Source organism: Oncorhynchus keta, chromosome 4, assembly GCF_023373465.1.
Source record: "Oncorhynchus keta strain PuntledgeMale-10-30-2019 chromosome 4, Oket_V2, whole genome shotgun sequence".
Taxonomy (NCBI): domain Eukaryota; kingdom Metazoa; phylum Chordata; class Actinopteri; order Salmoniformes; family Salmonidae; genus Oncorhynchus; species Oncorhynchus keta.
The window spans coordinates 69302271-69317493 of NC_068424.1; the positions used below are offsets into that span (position 1 = coordinate 69302271).

The following is a 15223-nucleotide window of genomic DNA, read 5'->3' on the forward strand; positions in this document are numbered from 1 at the left end:
ATTTGGGTTGAGACCAGAGGAACAGTGTTTATTTATCATTGAATAAATCTATAATGACACTGGGAAGAGTTAAATGCGGTCATAAAAAAAATCACTCAAACACAATCTGTGACTAATAAGACACTGAAACAAGGCATTATGGTAAGTGTCAGTTGGCAGTCAACATAACAATAAATTAAATACAATATCCTCATCTCAGAGGTTGAGGTTGAGGTTGCCCACACGGCAATAAATCAAATATTTCCCTTCTATAATTAACATTCCTAAAATTAATTTGTCAACATCAGACAAGGGTACAATTAAATACATTTTTAGAAAGTCATAATATGACTTCATTTTCACGTTATGTTACAGCCTAGTGGTTAGGGTAGCCTAGTGGTTAGAGCTTTGGACTAGTAACCGGAAGGTTGCGAGTTCAAACCCCCCGAGCTGACAAGGTACAAATCTGTCATTCTGCCCCTGAAAAGGCAGTTAACCCACAGGCTGTCATTGAAAATAAGAATCTGTTCTTAACTGACTTGCCTGGTTAAATAAAGGTTAAAAAAAATCTAAAATGTATTAAATACAATTTTTTTCAATCTACAAATAACATGCCATAATGACAAAGTGAAAACAGGTGTTTAGAAATGTTTGCAAATGTATACATTTAAAAAATACCTTATTTACACAAGTATTCAGACCCTTTGCTATGAGACTCGAAATTGAACTCAGATGCATCCTGTTTCCATTGATCATCCTTGAGATGTTTTGACATGGATTCCACCTGTGGTAAATTCAACTGATTAGATATGATTTGGAAAGGCACACACACCTGCCTATATAAGGTCCCACAGTTAAGGTCCCACAGTTGACAGTGCATGTCAGACAAAAACAAAGCCATGAGATCGAAGGAATAGTCCGTAGAGCTCAGAGACGGAATTATGTCGAGGCACAGATCACGTTGAAGGGTACCAAAACATTTCTGCAGCATTGAAGGTCCCGGAGAAGACAGTGGCCTGCATCATTCTAAATTGGAAGAAGTTTGGGACCACCAAGACGGTTCCTAGACCTGGCCACCCGGCCAAACCAAGCAATCAGGGGAGAAGACACTTGGTCAGGGAGGTGACCAACAACACAATGGTCAATCTGACAGAGCTCCAGAGTTCCTCTGTAGAGATGGGAGAAACTTCCAGAAGGACAACTATCTCTGCAGCACTCCACCATTCAGGCCTTTATGGTAGAGTGACCAAAAGGTACTTAAAGGACTCTCAGACCAGGAGAAACAAGATTCTCTGGTCTGATGAAACCAAGACTGGACTCTTTGGCCTGAATGCTAAGTGTCACGTCTGGAGAAATGCTGGCACCATCCCTACGGTGAAGCATGGTGGTGGCAGTATCATGCTGCGGGATGTTTTAAAGCGGCAGAGACTGGGAGACTGGTCGGGATTGAGGGAAAGATGAACAGAGCAAAGTACAGAGAGATCCTTGATGAAAACCTGCTCCAGAGCACTCAGGACCTCAGACTGGGGTGAAGGTTCACCTTCCAACAGGACAACGACCCTAAGCACACAGCCAAAACAACACAGGAGTGGCTTCGGGACAAGTCTCTGAATGTCCTAGTGTGGCCCAGCCAGAGCCCGGACATGAACTCGATCAAACATCTCTGGAGAGACCTGAAAATAGCTGTGCAGCAACACTCCCCATCCAACCTGACAGAGCTTGAGAATAACTGCAGAGAAAAATGCCAAAGGTACTTTAACAAAGTACTGGGTAAAGGGTCTGAATACTTATGTAAATGTGAGATTTCAGTTTTTTGTTTTTTATAAATTTGCAATCATTTCTAAAAACCTGTTTATACTTTGTCATTATGGGGTATTGTGTGTAGATTGATGAGGGGGGAAAAAATATTTAATCAATTTTAGAATAAGGCTGTAATGTAACAAAATGTGGAAAAAGTCAAGGGGTCTGAATACTTTCCGAATGCACTGTATCTGGGAACAGTTTTTCCTCATCATATGACCAGGAAATGCTCTAGGCCCGAAATATTGCCTATAGGTATCATTGTCAGGAAAAACTCTTTATGACTGTATTTGGGTCCACCATGGGCCCAGTAGCGATGTCAAGAGTTCCATGATATCATTGACTCACAGAGAGGCACAATGACTGAATCCCATTGGTTCAAGGGAAGCTGTACACAGCACCCCCTCTCCGTCATGAAGGGATTTTTACCTTTGATTTGTCTTCAGTACGCAACACTGTACTGGATCTGCAGTGTGCAAATTCACACTGTCATATGAACCCCAATCAGACTTCCTCTGAACGGGCATGGGGGAAAACGGCATGTCACTGTGAACCAATTAGCAACTGGCTAACAGGAGTCTTGGTTCCATCCAACAGAGGAAGAGATGTATTGCTAACGACCAGGTCCTACTGCTGTTAATCTTCTGATACCGGACCAAACCTCCACAAACATTCTCCTTCTGAAGAAACCTAGAACGTGACACTGTGACAAAGACATGTACCCCATATGCCGTTCCAGTTTCAACCAGGCATTACATACGGTTGTTAATACACATCTTTAGTATCCGAGGTCCAAGCAAACATCAGCTGTGCACATCATCAACGTTTTCCCCAATATTATTTTCTTTGAAAGCTAACTACTCCTAACACACTCAACCGTTCACTCCCCTTCCTGACTGACTCCATTCCTCTTCATTGGCCTTCCGCCAACTCAATCCACCTTGTTTTAAGGTGTACTCTTATTCTACGAAACTCCTACTTGTCCTCTCCACTGTTGCGAGTGATTTTGTATTTCTCCAGGAAGTCTGCATGTTTCTGTCTGAGAATCTCTGTCTGCTTCTTAAACCCGTTCACTCTGCAAATCAAAATGAAGAAATCAGGTCCAGTCTCAGGTATATCCTACATATTAATACATACTCGATTCAAGGTTGATAATTACCACTACCGTAACTAGAACAGTGTAGTAACACATGTAATAAAGACTTATAACACGTTTGAATTCTCACACACCTTGCCCTTTTTTTGGACTCGTTGTAGATCTGTGTGATGACCCTGTCCTTTTCGTCCATGAAGTTGTTATGGACTGACTCCAACTTTCTGTGTGACCGGAAGACAGAGAGACCTGTCAAACAACAGACTTGCACACAGTGGAATATCGTTGCCAGTTCAATTGGTATTTGGATTATTATTCATGTTTTATTATTCCGTACTAGTACAAATAGTCATACCAGGAAAAGTTGAATCTCTACAAACAATAAAAGTGCTTTCAAGTCATCGTGCCAAAACACAGATTACTAGATATATGACAGCACAACCTGGGTCTGAGCCAGGGGCACCTGTGCCTACAAAACAGACAGTTATCAGAGTCTACAGACCATTTAGTCTAGACTATGAATGAGTAAAAACATAATAATAGCAGTAATAGTCTAATGTCACATTTTGGCACATTACTCAGAAATGCATTTGAGTGACAGAAGTGTGATTCCTTTCCTTGAACGTGACAGAAGTCCTGCATTTCGTATTTAATTATGTGCTGAGTGTACATACATACATACAGTTTTAATGTCCAAGTATCAGTTTCACTCTGGTCTTTTCCCATATTACCTGAAGAGAAAGTGAGCGCTGATGCCCAGTCCCATGATGTTACCTAAAGTAGAGAACGTGAGCGCTGATGCTCAGGCCCATGATGTTACCTAAAGTAGAGAACGTGAGCGCTGATGCTCAGGCCCATGATGTTACCTAAAGAAGAGAACATGAGCGCTGATGCTCAGGCCCATGATGTTACCTAAAGAAGAGAACATGAGCGCTGATGCTCAGGCCCATGATGTTACCTAAAGTAGAGAACGTGAGCGCTGATGCTCAGGCCCATGATGTTACCTAAAGTAGAGAACGTGAGCGCTGATGCTCAGGCCCATGATGTTACCTAAAGTAGAGAACGTGAGCGCTGATGCCCAGGCCCATGATGTTACCTAAAGAAGAGAACGTGAGCGCTGATGCTCAGGCCCATGATGTTACCTAAAGTAGAGAACGTGAGCGCTGATGCCCAGGCCCATGATGTTACCTAAAGTAGAGAACGTGAGCGCTGATGCTCAGGCCCATGATGTTACCTAAAGAGAATGTGAGCGCTGATGCTCAGGCCCATGATGTTACCTAAAGAAGAGAATGTGAGCGCTGATGCTCAGGCCCATGATGTTACCTAAAGTAGAGAACGTGAGCGCTGATGCCCAGGCCCATGATGTTACCTAAAGTAGAGAACGTGAGCGCTGATGCTCAGGCCCATGATGTTACCTAAAGTAGAGAACGTGAGCGCTGATGCTCAGTCCCATGATGTTACCTAAAGAAGAGAATGTGAGCGCTGATGCTCAGTCCCATGATGTTACCTAAAGAGAATGTGAGCGCTGATGCTCAGTCCCATGATGTTACCTAAAGAAGAGAACGTGAGCGCTGATGCTCAGGCCCATGTTACCTAAAGAAGAGAACGTGAGCGCTGATGCCCAGGCCCATGATGTTACCTAAAGTAGAGAACGTGAGCGCTGATGCTCAGTCCTATGATGTTACCTAAAGAAGAGAACGTGAGCGCTGATGCTCAGGCCCATGATGTTACCTAAAGTAGAGAATGTGAGCGCTGATGCTCAGGCCCATGATGTTACCTAAAGTAGAGAATGTGAGCGCTGATGCTCAGTCCCATGATGTTACCTAAAGAGAACGTGAGCGCTGATGCTCAGTCCTATGATGTTACCTAAAGAGAACGTGAGCGCTGATGCTCAGTCCCATGATGTTACCTAAAGAAGAGAACGTGAGCGCTGATGCTCAGGCCCATGATGTTACCTAAAGTAGAGAATGTGAGCGCTGATGCTCAGGCCCATGATGTTACCTAAAGAAGAGAATGTGAGAGCTGATGCTCAGTCCCATGATGAGCATACAGTAGCTAACTATTCTAAAGTTCCTCTTCCTCTTCCTCTCCCACTCCTCAGCTGTGGTCTCCTGAGGCCGAGAGTGTTTGAACTGATCCCAGTAGCGCATACTCTCCTGAGCTTCCGCCCTGAGAGAGGTAGACAGAGAGAGAGAAAAGGGGAAAAACTCTTGAGATTTGTGTATGAACTCACACAGGGCTGTTTGTGCGTGTGTCAAATCAAATATAATTCTATTGGTCACATACATATATTTAGCAGATGTTATTGTGGGTGTAGCGAAATGCATGTGTTCCTAGCTCCAACACTGCAGTAATATCTAATAATACACACAAATCTAAAACGTAAAAGAATGGAACTAATAAATATTAGGTCGAGCAATTTCACAGTCCAGATTATATATACAGTAAATCAAATCAAGTCAAAAGTTTGGACACACAATCTCATTCAACGTTTTTTCATTGTTTGTACTATTTTCTACATTGTAGAATAATAGTGAAGACGTAAAAACTATGAAATAACACATATGGAATCCTGTAGTAACCAGAAAAGTGTTAAACAAATCAAAATATATTTTATATTTGAAATTCTTCAAAGTAGCCACCCTTTGCCTTGATGACAGCTTTGCACACGCTTGGCATTCTCTCAACCAGCTTCATGAGGTAGTCATCTGAATTGCATTTCAATTAATAGGTGTGCCTTGTTAAAAGTTAATTTCTGGAATTTCTTTCCTTCTTAATGCATTTGAGCCAATCAGTTGTGCTGTGACAAGGTAGGGGTGGTATACAGAAGATAGCATCTGTGAATGTATTGTAATGTTTTTTAAATGGTATAAACTGCCTTAATTTTGCTGGACCTCAGGAAGAGCAGCTGCTGCCTTGGCAGGACCTAATGGGGATCCATAATAAATACAAATACAGTATATACAGCGCCGTGAAAAGGTATTTGCACACTTTCTAATTTTCTCTACTTTAGCATATTTTTTATACTGACTGTTATCAGATTTTCAACCAAAACCTAATTTAGATAAAGGGGACCTGAGTTTACAAATAAACAAAAGTGATACTTGTTTTATTTATTTACTTAACAAAGTTGTGCAACACCTGATTCCCCTGTGTGAAAAAGTAATTTTCCCCCACCTTCAGCTGCAATGACTCCAACCAAATACTTCCCATAGTTGTTTATCAGTCTCTAACATCGCTGTGGAGGAATATTAGTCCACTTTTGCATGCAGAACTGCTTTAACTCAATGACATATGTGGGTTTTCAAGCATGAACTGCTCGTTTCAAGTCCTGCCACAAATTCTCAATTGGGATTAGGTCTGGACTTTGAATAGGCAATTCCAAAACTTCAAATGTGTTTATTTTTAGCCATTTTTATGTAGAACCATTGTCTTGCTGCATGACCCAGCTGTCCTTCAGCTTCAGCTCACAGACAGATGGCCTGACATTCTGGCCTGACATTCTCCTGTAGAATTCTCTGATACAGAGCAGAATGTATGGTTCCTTCTATTAAGGCAAGTCGTCCAGGTCCTGAGGCAGGAAAGCATCAAACCATCACACTTCCACCAACACCATGCTCGACCATTTGTATGAGCTTCTTACTGTGGAATGCAGTGTTTGGTTTTCACCAGCCATAATGGGACGTGTGTGTGTGTGTGTGTGTGTGTGTGTGTGTGTGTGTGTGTGTGTGTGTGTGTGTGTGTGTGTGTGTGTGTGTGTTAGTTCCTGCTTGCTTGAGTGTGTGCACATTTGTTTATGTACCTGGGGTTGTATGTGGAGGTGGGTCTGAAGGCCTGTCCCCCGGTGTAAGGGTGCCGTTGCCGCAGGTCGTACTCTCTCCTGGACACCTCCTTACTCAGCACCCTGTAGGCCTCGTTCAGCTCCACAAACTGGCCATGCAGCCCCGGGTTAGACGGGTCACTGTCTGGGTGCATCTGGTAGAGAGACAGGGTGCAGTGAGGATTAGTGATGAAAAAGCAGTAGATACCATCACACTGTTGAATGGTCCCGCTGTTTCAGTCGGTGCTAAATGGATTTGTGTACACTACATTTGAGCAGTCAGGATGAGGATTTGGACAAACCAGGGTTACTACTGTACATGCATACATACAGATAGATATAAACTTACTGTGTAGCTACAAACTGCAGAAAACTCATGTACTGACATAATACAACACACACACACAATACAAATATGTACTGCACTTTTTATACATAGTCCCCCCCATCTTAGGGGACCAAAATTATTGGGACAAATTCACTTATATGTTTATTAAAGTAATCAAAAGTTTAGTATTTGGTCCCATATTCCTAGCGCGCAATGATAACATTGTGGACTTCAGGAAACAGCAGAGGGAACACCCCCCTATCCACATCGATGGAACAGTAGTGGAGAGGGTAGCAAGTTTTAAGTTCCTCGGCATACACATCACAGACAAACTGAATTGGTCCACTCATACTGACAGCGTCGTGAAGAAGGCGCAGCAGCGCCTCTTCAACCTCAGGAGGCTGAAGAAATTTGGCTTGTCACCAAAAGCACTCACAAACTTCTACAGATGCACAATCGAGAGCATCCTGGCGGGCTGTATCACCGCCTGGTACGGCAACTGCTCCGGCCTCAACCGTAAGGCTCTCCAGAGGGTAGTGAGGTCTGCACAACGCATCACCGGGGGCAAACTACCTGCCCTCCAGGACACCTACACCACCCGATGTTACAGGAAGGCCATAAAGATCATCAAGGACATCAACCACCCGAACCACAGCCTGTTCACCCCGCTATCATCCAGAAGGCGAGGTCAGTACAGGTGCATCAAAGCTGGGACCGAGAGACTGAAAAACAGCTTCTATCTCAAGGCCATCAGACTGTTAAACAGCCACCACTAACATTGAGTGGCTGCTGCCAACACACTGTCATTGACACTGACCCAACTCCAGCCACTTTAATAATGGGAAATGATGTAAATATATCACTAGCCACTTTAAACAATGCTACCTTATATAATGTTACTTACCCTACATTATTCATCTCATATGCATACGTATATACTGTACTCTACATCATCGACTGCATCCTTATGTAATACATGTATCACTAGCCACTTTAACTATGCCACTTTGTTTACTTTGTCTACATACTCATCTCATATGTATATACTGTACTCGATACCATCTACTGTATGCTGCTCTGTACCATCACTCATTCATATATCCTTATGTACATATTCTTTATCCCCTTACACTGTGTATAAGACAGTAGTTTTGGAATTGTTAGTTAGATTACTTGTTGGTTATCACTGCATTGTCGGAACTAGAAGCACAAGCATTTCGCTACACTCGCATTAACATCTGCTAACCATGTGTATGTGACAAATAAAATTTGATTTGATTTGATTTAACATCTCACTTGTGACTATCATTTTGTAAGAACAGAATGTCTCTTCTACATTAATGTGGATGTTACCATGATTACAGGCGGTCCTGAATGAATCGTGAATAATGATTAGTGAGAAAGTTAGACGCACAAATATCATAACACACCCCAAAAATGCTAACATCCCCTGTTATTGTAATGGTGAGAGGTTAGCATGTCTTGGAAGTATGATATGTGTGTCTAACTTTCTCACTCATCATTATTCATGATTCATTCAGGATAATCCATAATCATGGTAGCAGCCACATTAATATAGTGTTTAGAAACATATTCTATTCCTATTTACAATAAAAGTGACTCCAAAATGACAATACATTATTTACCATTAATTTCGATTGGGCACAAAATGATCTGAAACACAACCAAAACAAACAGCAATAGCATCCAACAAGTTTGTAGAGTCACAAACTTGATGTAATCATGTGCTAGGAATATGGGACCAAATACTAAATTTGACAACTTTAAAAGACATAAGTGAATTTGTCCCAATATTTTTGGGCCCCTAAAATGGTGTTACTATGTACAATACATGCTGTAATTTCTAAAAGGTTCAGCCAATATGGATGAAAATGCACATTAATCTCATTTTAAATGCAAAGTGTTGGAGTACAGTGCCAAAACAAAACATTTCACTGTCCCAATACTTTTGGAGCTCACTGTATATTTAATCATGAACACAGTGGGAATGTGATGTTGGAAGATAGAAAAATACTGTGGAAGAGTGCACTCGTGTGGTCGTTGAGAGAAGCTGCAATTCCTTATAAACCATAATTGCATGCAACAATAAACCCTAAATATGTTCTGGTTAAACCATGTGCCTTTTATGAATTTACTAAGTATTTAAAGATTTTAGTTGATAGGTTAGGAGATTGTCGTACCTTTTTTGATTTATCGAAAAATGCATTCTTGATTTGCTCCAGTGTGGCATCAGGTTTTACACCAAGAAGGTCGTAGTGGTTAAATGCCGCTCTGCAATGAGACACAATGAATGCTAATTATACAGGATAACAACACACAGTACTGGGACCACATACAGTACAGTATTGGGACCTTGGACTCAACAATGCCTAACAGACCACAATCATCAGCATACTAGTGTACAGTGTAACTAGACAAGTATCAAATGCACGCAAACACACTACCATGCACATTGTATAGCTGTGCACAAAGGTAAATACTGTAGAGGGAGAGAGCATACCTGTGCATAGAGCTCTGAAAGAGCAGGCGCAGTCCGCTCTTGCAGCACCATAGACAGCTCTGACAAAGACGCAACTGGGCCTCCAACTGCATGGTGGGAAGTATTGTTGCCTATAGAGTTTACAAAACAAATTACCTACGGAGGAGAAAAGACATAGGACAATATCAGTAGTGGCAAGTATAAAAACTATATCTAGGGATGAGTTATCAATCACATGCCTATTACATCAAAGACAGTTACAAATGCTTTCCCCATATAATGTGATAATGGGGTGCCGTTGTCACATATACCGTTCAGTCAGTAGGATGTCATTGAAAAGATAGTGGTCAGCAACAGGACAAAGAGGAGAGTCCACTCAGTCACTGCAACACAACAAGAGCAAAGAGGGCGTCATATATTTTGCAGGCTTTGAGCATAGTCAACAGAGCTAGTCTTTTTTCAACTTGATAAATATAGTCAACACAGCTAGTCTTTTTTTAACTTGATAAATATAGTCAACAGAGCTAGTCTTTTTTTAACTTGATAAATATAGTCAACAGAGCTAGTCTTTTTTTTACTTGATAAATATAGTCAACAGAGCTAGTCTTTTTTTTACTTGATAAATATAGTCAACAGAGCTAGTCTTTTTTTAACTTGATAAATATAGTCAACAGAGCTCGTCTTTTTTTAACTTGATAAATATAGTTAACAGAGCTAGTCTTTTTTTTACTTGATAAATATAGTCAACAGAGCGAGTCTTTTTTTTACTTGATAAATATAGTCAACAGAGCTAATATTTTAATATCTTGAATTCTAATATCTTCTATAATCTTTCCACTGAGATTGACGCTGACCAATTTAAAATGAGAAGAGTTTGAAGACACTGTAGTCACAGCATGAATACAACAACAGTTCAGTCATTATCTACAGTAATTCACAGCAAGTTACACGTTGTCCTATCCTTTGCAAATCAACTAACTAGTTACTCAATTGATTATGTTTTGAACATTTGTTAGCTGTCCTGGCTAGTTAACGTTAGCTAGTGTGGAGAAGCATTAAACAAACTTGATAGTATATGTAGCTATACACTTGTGGACGTAACTGGCTACCCAGTTAACTTACTTTATGCATATATATTTAGTTATTATCGGTCGAAATTGTACAGTCAACACAGTGTACTCTAGTTAGCATGGCTAGCTAGCTAACTAGGTAGAATTCAGCCAGTAGTAGCTAACGTTAGCTAGCTAAATCAACTAAAGAGACTGTTGACCTATGATTTCATGTGGCAAAAATACACTAGTATTTTAACAAAAGACAGAATTAAGGGTAAAGAAGCACAGACGTACCAAAAAACGGCATTTTCTTCGTTTCATAACAAAAAAAATAATGGGAACGGGTTGTTACATAAGTGTCTTTTACATAGTGCAGTGCTGCTGTCTGCAACATTGTTGTCTGGGTAGGGTAGTTTTCAGTAAGGGACGCTGTGGCAAAAATGTTTTACAACGGAAAACACATGTGTTCCTATTTGACAAATTCAGGACGATAGTACCCAGTTTCATTCCCTTTCTAAACGTTTTTTCCATACTGAGCACGACCATACGCTACCAAACGTTTTTTATTTTGAAGGTTAACCCTTTCATGCCTTTCCATTCTCTGCAAGAGATGCATCAAGTGGATTGCTTTTTCTTGCTAACAGCAAATTTCTACATTAAATCAAAAGTCTTTTCAATGACGTATTTGGGGAAAAGTGTTGTTCAGTACAAACTGTTCCGCAACGTAGTAAATGTTCAAGCGAACTGAACACAACTCTGCTGTGAGAGTGGGCGAGGCTGACCTGATTGTTTTGACCCTCTATCCCCAAACCCACTTCCTGGACTTACTTTTGTTTAAACCTGAGACCACACACACTTGTGTCTCTCACCGAGTGTTTTTGAACATGTTTATGACTTTACCAAACGCTCAAGGCTTTAGTTCAGTCAGCGCCGACTCCAGAAATTGTAACGAAACATGTTCGTTATTCAGGCTTGACTTTACCTGTTTATGCTAGAGCGGTGGAGGGAACCGTATGTGGTAAGCATCTTTATAACTAGATCTAATTGTGTACGTTACCTTGTCAGGACAAGGTGTTGTTTATTTCAAACAGTTACACGAATATTGGCGAGAAACTGATTTAACATCTCCATAGAGGAACTCTGGAGCTCTGTCAGAGTGACCATTGGGTTCTTGGTCACTTCCCTGAACAAGACCCTTCTCCCCCGATCGATCAGTTTGGCTGGGAGGCCAGCTCTAGGAAGAGTCTTGGTGTTTCCAAAATTCTTACATTTAAGAATGATCGAGGCCACTTTGCTCTTCGGGACCTTCAAAGCTGCAGTTGTTTTTTTGGTACCCTTCCCCAGATCTTTGCCTCACTCAATCCTGTCCCAGAGCTCCACGGACAATTCCTTCGACCTCATGACTTGGTTTTTGATCTGACATGCACTGTCAACTGTGGGACCTTATATAGACAGGTGTGTGCCTTTCCAAATCATGTCCAAGCAATTTAATTTACCACAGGTGGACTCCAATCAAGTTGTAGAAACATCTCAAGGATGATCAATGGAAACAGGATGTACCTGAGCTCAATTTCAAGTCTCATAGCAAAGGATCTGAATACTCACATTGTAGTTTGATGAAGAACATTTTTAATGTAATCCATTTTAGAATGAGCCTGTAACTTATCAACATGTGGAAAAAGTCAAGGGGTCTGAATACTTTCTGAATGCACTGTATGTGAAATCTAATGAAACTGAGAGTCATGATGAAGGGCTACTACCAAGCCAGTTCACTAGCTATTCAGTTTAAAGAAGCTCCTTAGCTACAGTTTTATCCCAATATTGGACTCTTGTAATTTCGGGAACATTTTATAAAACGATTCAGCCCGAAAATTAATTCAAATACTTTTCCTGCATGGGACACACTGTTTCCACAACACTTTGACAAGTGATTTTTGTAGCAGGTTGGGAGAGCATTTTCGCTAACCATTTTCCTAACATTAGTCTCCTAACCTGCTATGAAAAAGTCACTTCGGAATCGGTGCCATGAAAAGCATTACATTTCAGTCAGTCAACTTCGGTACTCCCGCGACTTTGGTTGAAGGATCTACAATCACGCCTGACGAGCCCGATGAAATCAGTGCCTCGCTGGAAGCCCCACCTTCCACAAGTGAAAAATGTGAGGCTGGGATTTATTCCTTAAATTATTCCGCTCTTCACCTCGGTGTGAACAGGAATGATTCACACTACTAAACAAACAATTGCAAAACAAGACCGTGTTACGTTGCGCCAACAAAACTTTCCCCTAGTGCTCACCCCCTGGACGTTGTGTGCTGATGGTTGTACTTGTTCTCCTAATTTTCTAACCTCAAACCATTTGTTATTCTTCAATTTACTGTTGTAATTAGTAAAAGGACTAAGAAAACAAGCGAGACGACGATGGCTAAGCCGGGTTTGGGGACGAGATCATGCCTCCAGTCATGTGGTTATAGCATTTCTCTGAAAGATACTCACGATCTATATGGTTGGATCCTGTGTTTTACATTATAGCCATGACCATATATATGATTGAATATTATCTGCTGTTGGCTTGTGTGGATGTATGTATGTGTTATGCAACATAGCTGACTTGAAACATTGTTAAAAGCTTCAGGGCCATGGGCCTTTCTCATGATGGAAAAATACAGAAGACAGGAACTGTCCAATGAGTTGGGGGGGCACATTCAGAGCATGGGGTTGCAGAACAAGCAGTCTTTTGTTAGATAACAGGAACCAACCAGGTGAGAGATAACGGTATGGAGCATGAGCGCATGGATGTTCTTCACAGCAACAGTTACATCTATCAACAGAAGCGCCAAGAGGCGGGGACCCGCCTGAGCGCCTGCAATAGGCTGAGCAAGTTTAAACCACGCCCAGTCTCTACTGTGATAGGCCAACAGACGGGTTGGAATTGTCTATCACAGTATAAAGAATACTGTTTACATACATCTTGTCAATTCTCTGTTCTGCCCTGCGTGGCATTACAGTGAGCCCGTATATACGAAAGTTGCATTTGCCATTTATTACTTAGCTAATAAAAATACGTAGTATAAAATCGGTGACTCATTGTTATATTTATTCTGATACCAGATTCGAATTTACGCAACTCTAACAATATGTAGTTTCTCTTAGTTTGGAGTACGTTGAAACTGCCCTCCCTTGAACCAGTCCGTGTGCATATTGCCACGTACTACATACACACTCCCTGGAAAGACATGTAGCAATCTTGGGGAAGCTAGGAATTACAGATGGCAACTTTCCAGTACCTCGGTTGGGACCATGGTCAGAGCAAATGTCTTGTCTGCCTGGCTATGGGGTATGCGGTGACTGCTCACGGTTGCCAGTTACGGGAGGCTACTAGAAGAGAGAGGGCGGTCAGATTCGGTGGGTACCCTCCCACCGCCTTTGTCTGCCTGGGTCAAGCACCACTTGCCTCTCTTCCTAGACTTTTTGATGAAGGGTCCGGTCCCAACTTGGTGATTCGGTTTTACGTGGACTTTTACGACGGGGTTAGATAAACAAGTTTTTTTAAACATGTTTTTATTTTTTATTTCACCTCTATTTAACCAGGTAGGCCAGTTGAGAACAAGTTCTAATTTACAACTGCGACCTGGCCAAGATAAAGCAAAGCAGTGTGACACAAACAACAACACAGAGTTATTTGGACTATTTACAGATGGGCTATGTACAGGTGCAATGATCTGTGAGCTGCTCTGACAGCTGGTGCTTAAAGTTAGTGAGGGAGATATGAGTCTCCAGCTTCAGTGTTTTTTACAATTCGCTCCAGTCATTGGCAGCAGAGAACTGGAAGGAAAGGCGGCCAAAGGAGGAATTGGGGGTGACCAGTGAAATATACCTGCTGGTGCGCATGCTACAGGTGGGTGCTGCTATGGTGACCAGTGAGCTGAGATAAGGCGGGGCTTTACCTAGCCTAGACTTACAGATGGCCTGGAGCCAGTGAGTTTGGCGACGAATATGAAGCGAGGGCCAGCCAACAAGAGCATAAAGGTCGCAGTGTTGGGCTTTGGTGACAAAATGGATGGCACTGTGATAGACTGCATCCAATTTGCTGAGTAGGGTATTGGAGGCTATTTTGTAAATGACATCGCCAAAGTCAAGGATCGGTAGGATAGTCAGTTTTACGAGGGTATGTTTTGCAGCATGAGTAAAGGATGCTTTGTTCCAAAATAGGAAGCCAATTCTATATTTAATTTTGGATTAGAGATGCTTAAAGTGAGTCTGGAAGGAGAGTTTACAGTCTATCCAGACACCTAGGTATTTGTAGAAGTCCACATATTCTAAGTCAGAACCGTCCAGAGTAGTGATGCGTGGACAGATGAGTGGACAGGTGCGGGCAATGATCGGTTGAAGAGCATGCATTTAGTTTGACTTGCATTTATGAGCAATTGGAGGCCACGGAAGAAGTGTTGTATGGTATTGAAGCTCGTCTGGATGTTAGATAACACAGGGCCAGAAGTATGCAGAATGGTGTCGTCTGAATCAGAGAATCACCAGCAGCAAGAGCGACATCATTGATGTATACAGAGAAAAGAATCAGCCCGAGAATTGAACCCTGTGGCACCCCCATAGAGACTGCCAGAAGTCTGGACAACAGGCCCTCCAATTTGACACA

The 15223-nt window shown here is 41.7% G+C and overlaps 1 protein-coding gene and 1 long non-coding RNA gene across 4 annotated transcripts; both read right to left on the minus strand.

Moving 5' to 3' along the window:
- Window positions 1-7: 7 nt before the first annotated feature.
- On the minus strand, window positions 8-10988 carry dnajc4 (DnaJ (Hsp40) homolog, subfamily C, member 4). The gene is made up of 8 exons (XM_035768138.2): window positions 10867-10988; window positions 9832-9903; window positions 9542-9676; window positions 9222-9312; window positions 6675-6847; window positions 4874-5041; window positions 3010-3096; window positions 8-2854 (listed from the first exon to the last, which is right to left on the minus strand). Exons 3-8 carry the CDS (start codon window positions 9631-9633, stop codon window positions 2755-2757), a joined length of 711 nt encoding a protein of 236 aa, XP_035624031.2. The 5' UTR covers window positions 9634-9676; window positions 9832-9903; window positions 10867-10988; the 3' UTR covers window positions 8-2754.
- Window positions 3111-4867, minus strand: LOC127927462 (uncharacterized). Of its 3 annotated transcripts, none has more exons than XR_008127594.1 (3): window positions 4423-4867; window positions 4196-4241; window positions 3111-4106 (listed from the first exon to the last, which is right to left on the minus strand). It is a non-coding gene; the product is annotated as an uncharacterized LOC127927462 (long non-coding RNA). The 3 variants fall into 3 exon arrangements; XR_008127616.1 differs by having other exon boundaries at window positions 4782-4861; XR_008127605.1 differs by having other exon boundaries at window positions 4558-4861.
- Window positions 10989-15223: the final 4235 nt, after the last annotated feature.

Bases quoted from the DNA above. Each gene is read 5' to 3' on its own strand.
- dnajc4 (XM_035768138.2), bottom strand. From the start codon at position 9,633: ATGCAGTTGGAGGCCCAGTTGCGTCTTTGTCAGAGCTGTCTATGGTGC. The intron at 3,097-4,873 runs GTAACATCATGG...CCGGTCACACAG, and splicing joins TCTCACATTCTCTTCTTTAG to AAAGTTGGAGTCAGTCCATA. The intron at 2,855-3,009 runs GTGTGTGAGAAT...TTTGATTTGCAG, and splicing joins GAGTCCAAAAAAAGGGCAAG to AGTGAACGGGTTTAAGAAGC.